The following is a 14,942-nucleotide window of genomic DNA, read 5'->3' on the forward strand; positions in this document are numbered from 1 at the left end:
TTTTAGTTATGTATTGACTATGAGGGTGAGCCCGATAGTTTGTCTTGGCCCCCGCTAAGTACCCATGTTTAGAGGTGGTGTTGGACAAGTTGTATATTATGCTTGAACTTGACTCATCTATGGTATTTATGTATCATTCCCTTTTTTTCTCTTGCTCCCTTAGTCCTGATTTCCCCTTGATTATGCTTATCGCTTATGGTCATTTTAATTGCTTCCGCGACCAAGGATGTGTAATGATACGCTATGAGGCTTGTTTGGGGTTCCTTCGGGTTCCCCATTTGCCGGTCACGTCTAGGCCCTAGGCTTGGGTCGTGACAAGCCGTCTTTGATGTCAAAATAGCCCCGTAGGCAACACATAACCCTCTTTGACTTCAATATAGCCCCGTGGGCAACATATATCCCTCTTTGGCAATAACATAGTCCTATTAGACAAGATCATAGCCCTATAGGCAGTTCATAGCTCAACAACTAACCACAATAGCCCCAAGGGCGACAACAAACAGTTGAATAGGCTAAAGGCAAACAATTTAGCTATAAACAATATGTATGAATAATCTCCAAGTCGTTCCTAACTTAGGGTCTTTCTTAACAGATCGTGAGTCCCTAAATTGAGGTTTTATAGCCACCCAATCAGTCAACCACTCACAATTATATCTACAAGATCACCAATGTTAACTACTTCTAAGGAAACATGTCGAACGAAGGGAATAACCTTAACATACTTTTCCAATGAACGCTCGAAAAACTGTAGTTCCTTCACGAAAGTTGTTCCTTATGTCCTAAGCTTCACAAACACTATATATACACAGTTGGTACGCACCTATAAACAATTCATAATTAATCTTATATCAACAGATTTGCCATAGTGCCCCAACTTGTCAAAACGTCTGTAGAAATTCATAAAAACAATCATAAAAGAGTCCCGAGATGATTACCTTAGTTAACCAAGTTTAAACCTTGAAGAAACACCAATAACTACAAATTTATATCTTCAAAAACCAGCTCCAAACGCAGCTAATAGAAGGGAGAAACGATTGTCAAGTGTAGCGATTACATTTCTAGGCACGGGGGCAATGTTTAATGGTAGAAATAATCAAAAACTAACCTTCATCATGCTAAAACTCCATAGGAACCCTCTCTTAAGCTTTCTCTCTGGTTTGGAACTGAAATGAAATGTTTTCATAGCATAAAACGTTAACTAAGACGACATACCATATTTTTTACCCAACTCGGATCCGACCCGAATTCTGCCCCGACAGTCCCTAGTAAAACCCTCACAACTTTTTACTCTGATGTCTGTTTGATACGGGGTTTTGTGCGTTGCAAACTATACTCATAGGCCTTCGATTTAATGGGTAATAGGCCTTCTAACTCTTTATATATTGGGAGAAAACATCCAATATATTTAACCCAAATTTTAGAGAAATCTTTAAAAAAGAACTTACGATAACTTTCGCCAACTTTTATTTTGCCACTTACTTAACTTCAAAACTTGAGATACAACCCTTGAACACTTAAAATATGACATACCACATCATTTTTAACTTATTGCTCACCTTCTTTGTCTTTCCACGGAGATACGAGTTAATTTAGACGTTTTGAAAAGTCGCGGTGTTACAGTGGTTGTGCAAGGATCTCCTACCAATGGAGCTTCATGGAATGTCGCTAAGGACACAAATCACGAAAAATGCGTTTCAAAGGACCTGAGTAGAAATAATAGTGTGGTTATGCAGGGATCTCCTACTAGCTTCATTGAATGTCGCACAAGACACAAATCAGGAAAAAAAGGTTTCAAAGAATCTGAGTAGAAATAAGAGTGAGGTTGTGCAAGGATATCCTACTAGTAGAGATTCATTGAATGTCGCACCAGACACATATCAGGAAAAATACGTTTCAAGACCTGAGTAGAAATGATTGAATAGACGAAGAAAGATTGAGCTAAAATTTTCTGTGTATTTTATTTCTGCATAGCAAATGTATATATAGGAAATACAAAGAATAAAAATCCTAACAACACTAACAGGTGTCCTATCTTAATTGGCTAACTTGTAACAAACTATTATTTACAATTAATAAATACATAAATGGAAAAATAATATTTACTCAGCTATTTCGACCTGCTCAAATTTATTCCGAACTTGTGCATTTGACACCTCTAATGGCAACAAACCACACTTTTTGCGCCGAAACCCAGGGGCAACCCAGCGGCGTTGCCCACATTTAGAGTATTTCAAAGTTTTCTATATACACATCAGCTTGCGTCGATTTTAATTAATTTACTATGTACCTATCTTCCATTAGCCCAATCAAGAGGAGAAGTCGGAATTAAAGTTTATAGATTCAAAGTTCTAGTTTTAATAAGCTACTAAATTCTAAATTGATAATTCGTACAAGGGTAATAGATATTTTAAGACAAATACAAAATTCGATCCAAAGCTATTGGATTCGACTAAACTCGTACGTCACTGTCTAGCTCCGCCCCTGCAGAGAAGTGTATCATAAACGCAGATAAAATTATCAATAATCTCAGAACTAAATTAGCACTGAATTAAAGCAAATGCCAACAAGACAATTTTAATCCAGAAAAGGATGTGCCTTTTTTTTTGGCAATACAACAAACTCCAAACCAGAGAATTAAGAAATGTCTGAAATGATTGTTAGCCACTCAGAGTTAGACTCAAATTACAGTTAAAGCCAAAGAAGTTTTTTTGATGAGAAGTACATATGGTTAGTTGATCAACATGATAGATCAAGATACTTAATGCCACCTAGACATGAAAAACTCATAATCATAATGCTTGTTGAAGAGTGTTCCTGCACCATTCGTTCCCACAGCTCGTGACATAAAAAAGGCAGTCTGCTGCAGTGTCCTTACTCGTTCTTGTAGAACTAAATCCACAGTCACTTCATTCAGGTACCTTCGCTGAAACCAGCATTCACCCTAGTTTCGCCATTCATAGAAAAAAAAAGAGAAAAATAACTACATTAGCTATGAAGTAAAGAGCGCAAAAAGTACTAAATTGTGAACTTAAAATGCATTCAAAGGTGTAACTACGCAGTTATCAATACCTGAGCATTGTAGCTTTGGAGGCCCACAATCGGGGAAACTACACCGGCAGGGGCGTCAAGTGTCTGGCCTCTGTGAATATAATGTCCAAGCGAATGATAAGTCAAGAAAGAAGCATGAAAGTTGCTGGTTGGTATCCTATAAATTGGGTACCATGCAACACAAAACCTGCAAATACACCAAGTCCTATTAGAAGTTTGCTCTAGAACTTGAAGACAATTATACTTCGCATACAAAGGACGTATGCAAGCCTGGATTGTTCTTCATATATTCAAAAACTAAATATATTCACTAGAAGCCTTTCCATACTTACCACAAATTGTCTCTGCTTATGGAATAAGGGAACAAAGGAATATAAAGGAGTTAAAATGTCCCAATTTATGTGATGTAATAGCTTGACTGGGCACCGATTTACGAAATATGAGAAGACTTTGCAATGTTTCAAAACTACCCTTAAGATAAATAGAAGAGTACACCTTTGTAAACTTTTTGCCAAATAAGTGGGACATATAGTATCATTAAACATTTGCCAAATATTAAAATAACATTCATTTTTAGACTGACTCTAAAGATAAGTGTATAGTATAAATGTTACGAATATAACTTAGCTGGAGGACCTATGTGAGAAGATGCCAAATTACATTTGGGACCCTATGAAGATTCTTATATATATAAGAGGGAAATACTCAATTAGGGTTATGCTATGAACTTGTATCTTATTTCTTAGTTTCTTAGGTTAATCTGGAACCTCCCCCATTCTTCCTTTTTATTTCTACTTCTTCCTTTGGAAGGATTGGTTACTAGTTTGCATGAACTCTTATAATTGTACGTGTAATTCCAATTATCCATTTGAATACAATATGAGTTCATTACAATAAATTGATGGATCTCAAAACATTTGTCAGTTATATGTCCATACTAACCAAGAATGAGGATGCAGATCAGGTAAGCGCACGGACTGTAGGATTGATGGATCTCCACGACTTGAAGGCCCATCAGCAGCAACAAGTTCCTGAATCCTAGAATAGAGTAGTTGGAGCAAGCCAAAGAAACAACTTATGATATAAAAAAAGAACTAGTATTGATAACAAAAACAATACAACTAAAATGATAAAAGAAACAACTTATGATGTACCACACACTTTTCAAAAAACGGTTTACGACTATGAGGTCTTTCTTGTTCGAAATATTCAAACAGAAGTTCATCAGACAACTTAGATTCAACTAGTGGATCTGCAGCACTGCAATCTGAAGATGCCCTGGAGTCAGAGACAACATTCTCTTTTCGTGAAGAGCTTGAGTTCTCAACACGAGATTTAGGTAAAAGTAGAGAAAATCTTGTGTGAAAGTCTCCTGTAGGTGAACCCTGAGTTCGTTTATCCTTGAAGAGCTGAATGGCTGACAAAGAGGGATTAAAATATGCACTGAACTTCAGACGACGAGTTGTATGTTCCTCTGCTTTTACTTGTAAACCATAGTTTCCATGTTTCTCAAACCACTGCCACAAGTTCCATAAAGAGATATTCGGTATCTCACACCTGCTTAGAGGTGCACCTTGACCACCTTGAACAGATGGACATATAACTGGAGAGGCAGAACGAATAAATTTCTCAAACTCAGCAAGAGGATAGCCCTTCCTCATCTCAATGGCTTCAGCGGCTAGTTGCGCCCCATGAGCCTCATTCACAGCCCAACAAACGTCATTTTCACGACCATAAATTGTTCGGGCTTTATCTTCAGGAATCAACAACCTTGAAGCACCGGCATTCAAAGAAGCTCCATTGGTGGGAGATCGTTGCATAACCACACTCTTATCTTCAGGAATCAACAACTTTGAAGCACCAGTATTCAAAGAAGCTCGACTGGTAGGAGATCCTTGCACAATCACACTCTTATTTTTACTCAGGTCCTTTGAAACGTGTTTTCCCTGATTTGTGTCTGGTGCAGCAATCAAAGAAGCTCGACTGGTAGGAGATCCTTGCATAACCACGCTCTTATTTCTGTTCAGGTCCTTAGTAACGCGTTTTTCCTGATTTGTATCTGCTGATACAATAACATTAGCAGCACTAGGAAGTTTTCTATTCAAGGTAGCATCGTTATCAGCCTGTGACAAATCCAAGTTTTTCGAGTCACGATTGCTTACATCAGCATCCTTCTTCTGAATTCTTTGACTATTCACATTTCCAACATTATTAACTACATCAACAGATGAATCATTTCGCACAGCATCGTTAGCTGTATCAACAGACGAATCATTTCGCACAGCATCATTAGCTGTATCAACAGTTGAATCATTTCCCACTCTCCAAACGCGCTTACCTCTCTTCCGCCCCATGTGTATATGTTACTATGATAGTTTTTCCTCTCGATAGTTAGAGATATCTCAAGCAGAAGAAATATCTCTTCTGGATATAGGAAGAGGTCATTCTAAAACATGCAGCCAACAGTCATCGGATATCTTGCATTCGCATTGATGAATACTTGCCTTTATCACTGCTTGAACCTAGAAAAGTCACAAAAACGTTAAACTCTGAGAAAAACATATTAGCACAAGAACTTTATTTCCTTCAAGTCGAGGCTAATCCGAATAACACCATAAATTCAAGTCAAACAGTATCCCAATGAGCATGTGAAACTCTAATTGCAAACTTCCTTAATGCGGACAATAAAAACAGAGGACCAACAAATAAATGCAAAAACCCATCCTTAATCACTATTTTTGATAAATTACAACTAAAAAGTCACATATCAGTAAATAAAAACAACCAATAAAGAAAGAAACGCCAAAGAAGAGTATCACAATTGCAAAAAGTAAATAGATCAATTCAATCACGAATATTGTTTTCCTTTTTGATAATTGTGGTGTTCATGCCAGCCTGTGTGCAACTCAACTAGTCACATGAAAAACTTATCCACCACGAAGCGGCACTAGGTAACTCTGTCCACCAAGACTACGAGAGATGGAAAGAAATAACCTAGTGTTTGTATCTGGTGGAATTCAAACTTGAGACCTCATGATTCTAAACCCATCAAATTGACATTCTATAATTGATTCATTTTGTTGAAAAATTATATATTGGGTAAATAAGGAAAAAGGATTGTTTTGTATATATACAAATTATTAATTCCCTTCAAAATAGGGAAAAGTTTTAGTATATCTGGAAGGCGGCTTAAAAGTTGCTATAAATTGCGTGTACTGATCTTATGTGTTTCATCAGTGTACCACGTTTGATATTCTTTTTACAAAGAGGAGAAAACATAGTATTAGCAACAGCAGATGCTAGTTATAATATTGGTTCCAGCGAAACCAATTTAGTCATTAGTAAACCCGAAGTCAATGGGTACTACAATGAAGAGATTGAAACCTCTAGCTCGAGGACATTACCAGTCGAGAAAGGAAACTCTTCGACGTGGCTCCTCTCTAATAGCTGATCCCTCCATTTCCCCTGTTGGGGCTTGAAAATATTACAAGTGTGTTATTAACAAATAAATGGTCTAGACTTGTTGGTTAATCCAAGTATGTTATGAATGGCAAACGGCGCTAGATCTACCTGATAATAAGTTGCACGGGAATGTTTACGCTCCCATATTAAAGAAGAGTTGAGATCCTCCTTAATATGAGGCGAAAGACGACCTTTCCGATACTATGTTTGACAACTTTATTTCCTCTTCACCTTAGATGAGGCAAAAGTGGGTTTTGCAAAAGCTCTTCTTCAAAGAATAAATGAGCTTCCAATTATTTCATTACAATAGAGGGGTCAGATCTCCTCCTCTCACCCTATTCACTGCCAAACAATGATCACGAGAATATTTGAAGTGCTTGGTGAAATTAATTATTGAAGTTGGTTCCATGGAGGGCAAATCATTAAAAAAAAATGGAGGCCGGGTCCTTTATACCAACAATGGCAACTTCAAAAAACTAAATGAAAATTAGTTTTAATTGCAAATTCACTTAGTGGTTACACGAAGTTACTTCAAACTTGAGTTGTTAATACTCTTTACAAATCTTATCTTTTTACTGTAACTTGTTTAATTTATCATTGAAAGAGAATATAATTGGTGTGAGAGTGAGATTTAACAATGAATCTCCGTCGATGAATATTTCAGAGATGCAGACATTGAATATTTTTATTTCTCTCTCGAGTGTTGATTGAGAGATTTCTGCTGAGTGTTGATCGAGAGATTTCTGTGGAACGGAAAGAAGTTCTTTGACTAAAGAGAGGAGAGAGGTAACCGTGTGAACTAGTAATATTAACCAAATAAATGTAAGATTGATTATATGTTAATGGTACACGTGTAAGCAGCTGAAATATGGATACTAGTAAATTGGGGATCGGCTGAAACAGTAGAAGATACACATTTGGGGGTTCGATGATAAATATCGGACAACGATCTCACTTACCTTCTCATATTTAGAAAGATCCATGTTAATTCGCTTTGTGAGCAGAGCGGTATACCAAAAAATGAAGCCATTGTAGTTTCAATCCCCAACGGGAGAAAATGGAGGGATCAACTAGTAGAAAGGAGACACATCCGAAACTTTTGAAGATGTGATTTGGTATCATATGACGGGAACAAAGTTGATGAGTTTAACATGATATGAATCTAACAACATCGACAAGTATGTTTCAAGAAAGTAATTAGTCAAGGAGTCGAGATTAGAGTGTTTAAAGAGGTAGCAAATAAAAATATTGACTAAAAGTGAGCCTTGTCTTGGCACGAGTTGATCATGGCTTGTAGTTGTTATCTAAAATGTAAGTGGAATTAATAACTATGAAATTTTAGTGTTAAAAGAGCATAATTTAAGTAGAATGGATATCTTCCTGGACTAATATCGGATGATTCAACTACATAATGGATATCTTCATTGACTAATATCAGAAGATTTAACTATGGCATGTAAGGAGAATTTTGGGTAGAGAACTTTGCTATGAAATAAGCCTTTCCTGAATTGGGTTGATCGATCGCAAATGTACAAGACCATCCCCATTTATATTTGTCTGTGGATGGTTCTAGATATTCTTCTAGTAAACTTTATCTTCTAGCAATACTTTAGAATATCTAGATATTTCTTCAAAATAATTATCCAATTTACTTCACTAAGACATTCTAGAAACTTTATAAACAGATCTACGATATTTCAAGAAAACAACTTTTAACTTTTTTGGTACCGTTCATAAAAATCAACTTCTCAAGACTTGTATTTAATTGACCGTTTATGTATATATATAAAATTTAAACTTGTGTCATTGAACAAAATAACTGAAGTAGATCTCTTTCGAGTAATAAAAACCTGATCTTTGGCATCGCACTCGGGGACGAGAGAAAGGAAGGACATGAGGCAGAGTAATTAGGCCATGGAGACATAAATGTACCTGCACATAAAACATCAAGATAGAAAAAATGAATAACCGAAACATATACCACATAAGTTCTGTTTTTCCGGTAGTTAACCGAAATTTCAAAACCTTCAAACTGAAAACCGAACTTTTAAAAAATTAATACTGAACACCAACCCCCGTGTTTTACATGAATTACTTTATTTAGCGCAATTTTGCCTTTAAGAGGTTGAGTCTTCGTGCATATATCTATTCTAGTTCCACATTCTATCACACATAAGATTAACTCACGCATAACTTAATACGAGTTTTATTCAATACAACAATAATCATTTTCTCTTTATCCAAACAAACAATGTATCATTTTATGCTGGTGTTAATTACTCCAATACCACAATCAACAATACATTAGTTAACCAATCTACTATTTGATAAACACAAAAATTCCCATAAAAAGGTTGAATCTCCGCATTGATACACCAATTCTTGTTCCACATTTTATCACATATAAGTGATTCACGCACAACTTAATACGAGTTTTATTTAATACAACAATCATTTTTCCCTTATATATGCGGCCAAATAAACAATGTATCAATTTATGGTGGTGTTAATTTCTCCAATACCACAATCAAACGACACATTACTTAACCAATCCACTATTTGATAAACACAAAACACAGAATTTCATATATAAAGGTTGAATCTCCGCATTGATACACCTATTCTTGCTCCATATTCTATCACACATAAGATTGATTCGCGCATAACTTGCTACGAGATTTATTCAAAATAATCATTTTATCCTTATCTATGCGGCCAAACAAACAAGTATCACAAAGGTAGTGTTGATTACTCCAATACCGCAATCAAACGATACATTAGTTAACCAATCCACTATTTGATAAACACAAGGCACAAAATTTCCTATAAAAAAGGTTGAATCTCTGCATTGATACACATATTCTTGTTCCACATTCTATCACACATAAGATGGATTCGCACACAACTTAATACGAGTTTCATTTTATACAACAATGATCATTTTTCCCTTTTGCGCGGCCAAACAAAGAATGTATCATTTTATGGTAGTGTTAATTGCTTGAATACCACAATCAACATCCACTATTTATAAACACAAAATTATATAAAAAGAGCAAAAAAAAAAAAATTAAAAATCAATCAAGAATTCTGGATTACAAAAGCTGACTGGTATGATTTGTTAGTCTTTAAATATCTTTAATCATGATTAAGAGAAACAGGCAAAATTCAAACAGAAAATTAAGTACATTTGAGAAAAAAAAATCAACTTCTTTTTTTCTGTTCACTTCTTGATTTTCTCTTCTTTGGTCTGTTACATGATTTGATCAAGCAAAAAAAAAAACGGGAAAAACACATCTTTAACAAAGAATTGAGTAACAAGATCATTTTTTTAGCACAAAATTAAAGAATTTTGCATGCAAAAACACATCTTTAACAAAGTTATACCTGTCTTTGTTTCGATTTTTTTTTTCTGGATGATTTTAATTTGTTCCCCGCCTAGATCGGCGGCGGTGGGGCGGGGTAGGGGTGGGGACACCACTCTGAAAATTTGGTCTGAGTGTGTCAAAGGTTTGTTGTGAACAAATGATGAGTAAGACAAGAAGAATGCTATTTATACTCTGTCCACACTGTCTTAACCAAGTATGTAATGCTTAATTTGTGTAATTACATTAACCTCCTCTTTAAATTTATCAATTTAAAAAGAGGTACATTGTTAATATTTGGATTAAATGCATTTTGAAAAAACACTATCAAACTTGAGCTTAATATTCATTTTACCACTTTAACTCTGTTAGAGCAATAAAGTTTCACATTGTTTGGAGAATGGACAGGTAGTCTTCTTATATGGATTCGGGGAGAATCCTCAGGAGCTAGCTTTTGGGGTTAAGTTAGTATTAGATCGAGTTTTCAGCCTAACTCACACTCAAAAAGCTAGCTCAAAGGAAGGAGGAGAAGTCAATTCATCTCAACAACCACCAATGTGGACTTTTGTCATTCTTTTAACACCTCACCTCACACCCAATGTTTAGCACCTAGTGCGTGGGCAATTTTGATTTTGGGGGACCCAACATTGGGTGAGATGGGTACTTTGATACCTGTTAAATTAGATTTTGGGCCTAACTCAAACCCCAAAAGTTAGCTCAAAGGAAGGATGCTTGTCCAAGCCTTATAATGAGTTCATCCATCATTCCATCTCATTAACCATCAATGTGGGACTTTTGTCATTTTTTAACAGTTAGGTACAAGTGTTATATCTTTACATAATATCAAAGCTACGCTTTAGTTGGGCCTTGGTGTGAAAGAGGGTGTTAAAGTGGATAAAAGTTTCACATTGGTTGGAGAATGAACTGGTAGTCTCCTTATATGGACTTGTGCGATCCTCCCCTCATGAGCTAGCTTTTGAGTTTGAGTTGGACTCAGATATCATATCTTTACAAACTCAAGCTTGTTCCGGTTAAACGCTTTGATCGTCAAAATGTATTTATTTGGGCCGCTCTTAAAATGCATAAACACTTTAATTAATGAAAGTTGCATGAAGCAGCATGTGTGATTCGGAGAAGGAACACACGTAATTAAACGAGTTTGATCAGGGATGAACATAAATTACTGAAAATTGAATCAAAATTTTACTGAATTAAATTTTCAAAATTTGATATTTGATATTTGATATCTACTTTAATTGTCGATTATCAAAACTTTTTAATTTTGAAAATACTAAAATATAGAATATCAAACTTTAGATCTCGTGTTTGTCTTTTGATTGTTATAATAATTGTCATGTTAGATGCTTACTTACTCGTGTGAATAAATAATAATAGGTCGTACTATAATCCTAAATTCAAGTTTTCTAAGCATATCATAGCTTATTGATCTAGCTAAATTCATTAAGAGCCTAAATTTGAGAATTTTGATTATTTATTTATATTTCAGCTGGTGGGGTGAATAGTTAACCATATTTGTAACATTAACAGTGATTTTGATGTCTTGATCGACTTGTGACGCAAAATTTAATAATTAGGGTTTGAAAGTGAAAGTCTAGTCTCTGTATATGCTATCTCTAAAAGCAGACATATCAAATATTGAACAAATGAACACATATCTTATCAAAATACATTTTTCTTTGATACTTAATTAGTGTATTGAAGTATGATTTATTGTATAGGCAAACTTTAAAAAATTGATATTTGATATCTATTTCCAAGTATTGATTATCGTATTATCGAAATTGAACTTTAGAAATATCAAATTGAACACTGAATGCTCACCCCTAATATGGTTAGTCTACCCTAACATAATCATAACTTGATCTCGTAAATTATAGGTCGTTAACAACTCACCGTTGCTCCCAGTGTTTCCTTCGTATTCATCGAGACAGCTTAAAGGTTCCTCTTCGTATTTTTTACTATATCACTTTTTAATTATAACTCGATTTCTTCAAATCAGTTATTTCATTTTATCATGATTCATAAATTAGAAAATAATTATTTTTATATCTCATTATTTTCATCAAAAGTATCTTAGAACAAGTGCTTCAAGGTTTGAAACTCATAGCATAATAAGTTCGTTGATCTACGACTCTACTTTTGCATATATATACCATGCATATATATATGACAAAGTTTAAAATTATGACTTGCGTTTAAACCACATTTCATGCACCATGCTTTTATTACTGGACTGGAATTTTTTTTGTTTTATAACTTTTATAATTGTATGTATTTTTAAAAACTTACAAGTTTTAGTATGAATTACCCTTATTTTGGGGTGGTTTTTAATTTTGCCACGCAAATTAACGGTTTTTAATTTTGTCTTTACTGCTCATTTAATGAAAATTTATCGTTTTAGGTATCTTTAAATAACTATGCCCTAATTTCACTAGATAAAAAGGCAATTTTATCATGTGGTATAAATTCAATGCTATCTAATTCGCAAGGCAAAATTTTACCCTCAATATTAAGAAATTTAAAATTGATATACATGTTACGCCCTATAAGGCACAAGTTCATGCTAGCAAATTGGTGTCCCAAGACACAAGTTCATACTACTAAACTTATGTTCAATAATTATTTTTATATCTCATTATTTTCATCAAAAATATCTTTGAACAAGTGATTCAAGGTTTGAAATTCGTAGCATAATAAGTTTGTTGATTTACGACGTTACTTTTCCACTTATATATCATGCATATATGTATGACAAAGTTCAAAATTATGACTTGCGTTTACTACATATCACGCACCACGCTTTTATTATTGAACTGAAGTTTTTTTTGTCTTATTATTGTATGTATTTTTAAAAACTTACAAGTTTTGGTATGGATTACCCTTATTTTGGGTGGTCTTTAATTTCTGTCTCGCAAATTGACGATTTTTAATTTTGTCTCTACTGCTCATTTAATGAAAATTTGTCGTTTTAAATATTTTTAACTATGACCTAATTTCACTAGGCAAACCTTTTTAGACAATTTTTTCATGTGGTATTAATTCAGTGTTGTCTAATTCGCAAGACAAAATTTTACACTCAATATGAAGAAATTTAAAATTGTTGTACATGGTATGCCCTATATGGCACAAGTTCATACAAAATATTTTATATCCCAAGGCACAAGTTCATAATACTAAACTTACATCTCAAGGCATAAATTATGCCTAAGGCATAAGTTTAATATATGACCTTCTTAAGGCATGATTGTTCTAAAATTGAATTTATGTCCCAAAACACAAGTTAAGCCTTACAATGTATAAGCTCCGTCGTAGAACTTTATGCCTTTAAAAGTTCATGCATAAGCCCAAAAATACAAATTATGCCTAAAAAATAAATATTTTTAATGCATAAGTTCATTGTATGAATATCTTCAAGGTATAAATTATAATGTTCTAAAATTGAACATATATTTTATATGGTATAACCTATGCATAGCAAAAAAAATTAACAGGAATTATTATTTTTGGCCTAGTGAATATTTGTTGGTCTTGCGTATATTAAAGATATTTTTATTACTTAAAATATAAAAATAAATATTTTAAAAAAAATAAAAATTTAAAACGAACACAAATAGGGGCATTCATAGAAATGACCAGGGACTTTTAATATAGTCCAACATGAGGATAAAGGTAAAAATAGAAGTAGTTACATTTTAAATGCCAAAAGACTATAGTCTAAATGGTCAAAGAAAACTTAAATCCAGTAGATTACAAGTGAATTCAATCCTTTCTCGGACCCTCTTTAATAATTGGAGTAATTTCCCTAGATAGTCACCCATGTTTGGAAAATTACCTAAAAGTATCACTTATGTTTGTTTTAGTACTACAATATCACCCAACTTTACTTATTTTCCTCAAAATATATTTGACACAATAAATACATTATCTCTTTCCTACTAGGATGCCATGTCACATTATTCCCTTTTTTTTTATTATTAACAAATTTTTTTAAAAATTTAGACAATCCATATATTATACCCAATAAAAAAAATTACATAACGAACTCTAATATGAGCTCCTCCGATTCTTCAAGAAAATATGTGGTTTCTCTGGTTCTTCAAGGAATAAATTAACGAATTTGCATAAGGAACTGTCTCCTGAGCCGCTGTATACCTTTGATGACCAAAGAAATCGCCACGAGGTAAAATTCAAGTTTTCTTTTGATTCTTTTATTTTTGAAGTGTAAATTGTGAAATAAATTTGAATACTTAACATGATATTGGAGTAATTTTCTTAAAATTTAGGGGTTTTTTGCTTGCTTGTTTTTTAATCAGATATTTCTATTGTTTAAATCTGCCTAAGCTTTGAACAAATGTGTATAGTTTGTGTAAATTTTTTTTTTTTACCATGAACAAGAAACCTTTGATTTTTTACCGTAAACAAGCAATGGATATTTATAATTTGTGTAAAAATCAATGTTTCTAATATCTAGTTTATCTCTAAATATCCAACTAAATTTATGTTTCTTCATCAGCTTCAAGTAACTAGTTTAATTTTTTCCTCGACAACAAGACTAAATTTTTGTATGGATATAACGGCAAATACTCGTAAATGAAACATAAGATAAATATTTTCGCTATAAAATTGAAGTAACTAGATTTTCATAGAGAATGGATTAATGCTCTCTTATAGATACATTAAACAAGGTGTCATTTAAAGAATTAAAAAAATATTATTAATAAATTAAAAAATGTGACATGGCATTCTAATAGGAGAGAGATAATGTATTTTTTGTGTCAAGTATATTTTGAGGAAAATAGGCAAAGTTAGATGATATTATAGTCCTAAAACAAACATAAGTGATATTTCTAGGTAATTTCTCAAACATGAATGACTATCTAGGGAAATTACTCTAATAATTGTATAGTTCTTAATTTATTAAAGGGAAAAGCATTATAAATATTCCGTTAACTTTCATTTATAAATTAATTTTTTTATCTTTCATTACAATATCGAATTATTTATATTCCTACCATGACTAAACTTAACATAAATATCCATAATAAAAGG

The 14,942-nt window shown here is 33.5% G+C and overlaps 1 protein-coding gene across 1 annotated transcript; it reads right to left on the reverse strand.

Annotated features, from left to right (window-relative positions):
- Positions 1 to 2,758: 2,758 nt before the first annotated feature.
- On the reverse strand, positions 2,759 to 5,402 carry LOC125872478 (uncharacterized). Its single transcript, XM_049553212.1, has 4 exons — positions 4,210 to 5,402; positions 3,991 to 4,086; positions 3,070 to 3,235; positions 2,759 to 2,941 (listed from the first exon to the last, which is right to left on the reverse strand). The coding sequence occupies exons 1-4, from the start codon at positions 5,400 to 5,402 to the stop codon at positions 2,759 to 2,761; spliced, it is 1,638 nt and encodes a 545-aa protein (XP_049409169.1).
- Between the last annotated feature and the right edge of the window lie 9,540 nt (positions 5,403 to 14,942).

Source organism: Solanum stenotomum, chromosome 8 (assembly GCF_019186545.1).
Source record: "Solanum stenotomum isolate F172 chromosome 8, ASM1918654v1, whole genome shotgun sequence".
NCBI classification, from domain to species: Eukaryota; Viridiplantae; Streptophyta; class Magnoliopsida; order Solanales; family Solanaceae; genus Solanum; species Solanum stenotomum.

Coding starts and splice junctions, on each gene's coding strand:
- LOC125872478 (XM_049553212.1), bottom strand. CDS start 5,402: ATGGGGCGGAAGAGAGGTAAGCGCGTTTGGAGAGTGGGAAATGATTCA. Junction 3,236..3,990: donor GATCTGCATCCTCATTCTTG/GTTAGTATGGAC, acceptor GTGTATTTGCAG/GTTTTGTGTTGCATGGTACC. Junction 2,942..3,069: donor TCCAAAGCTACAATGCTCAG/GTATTGATAACT, acceptor TGGCGAAACTAG/GGTGAATGCTGGTTTCAGCG.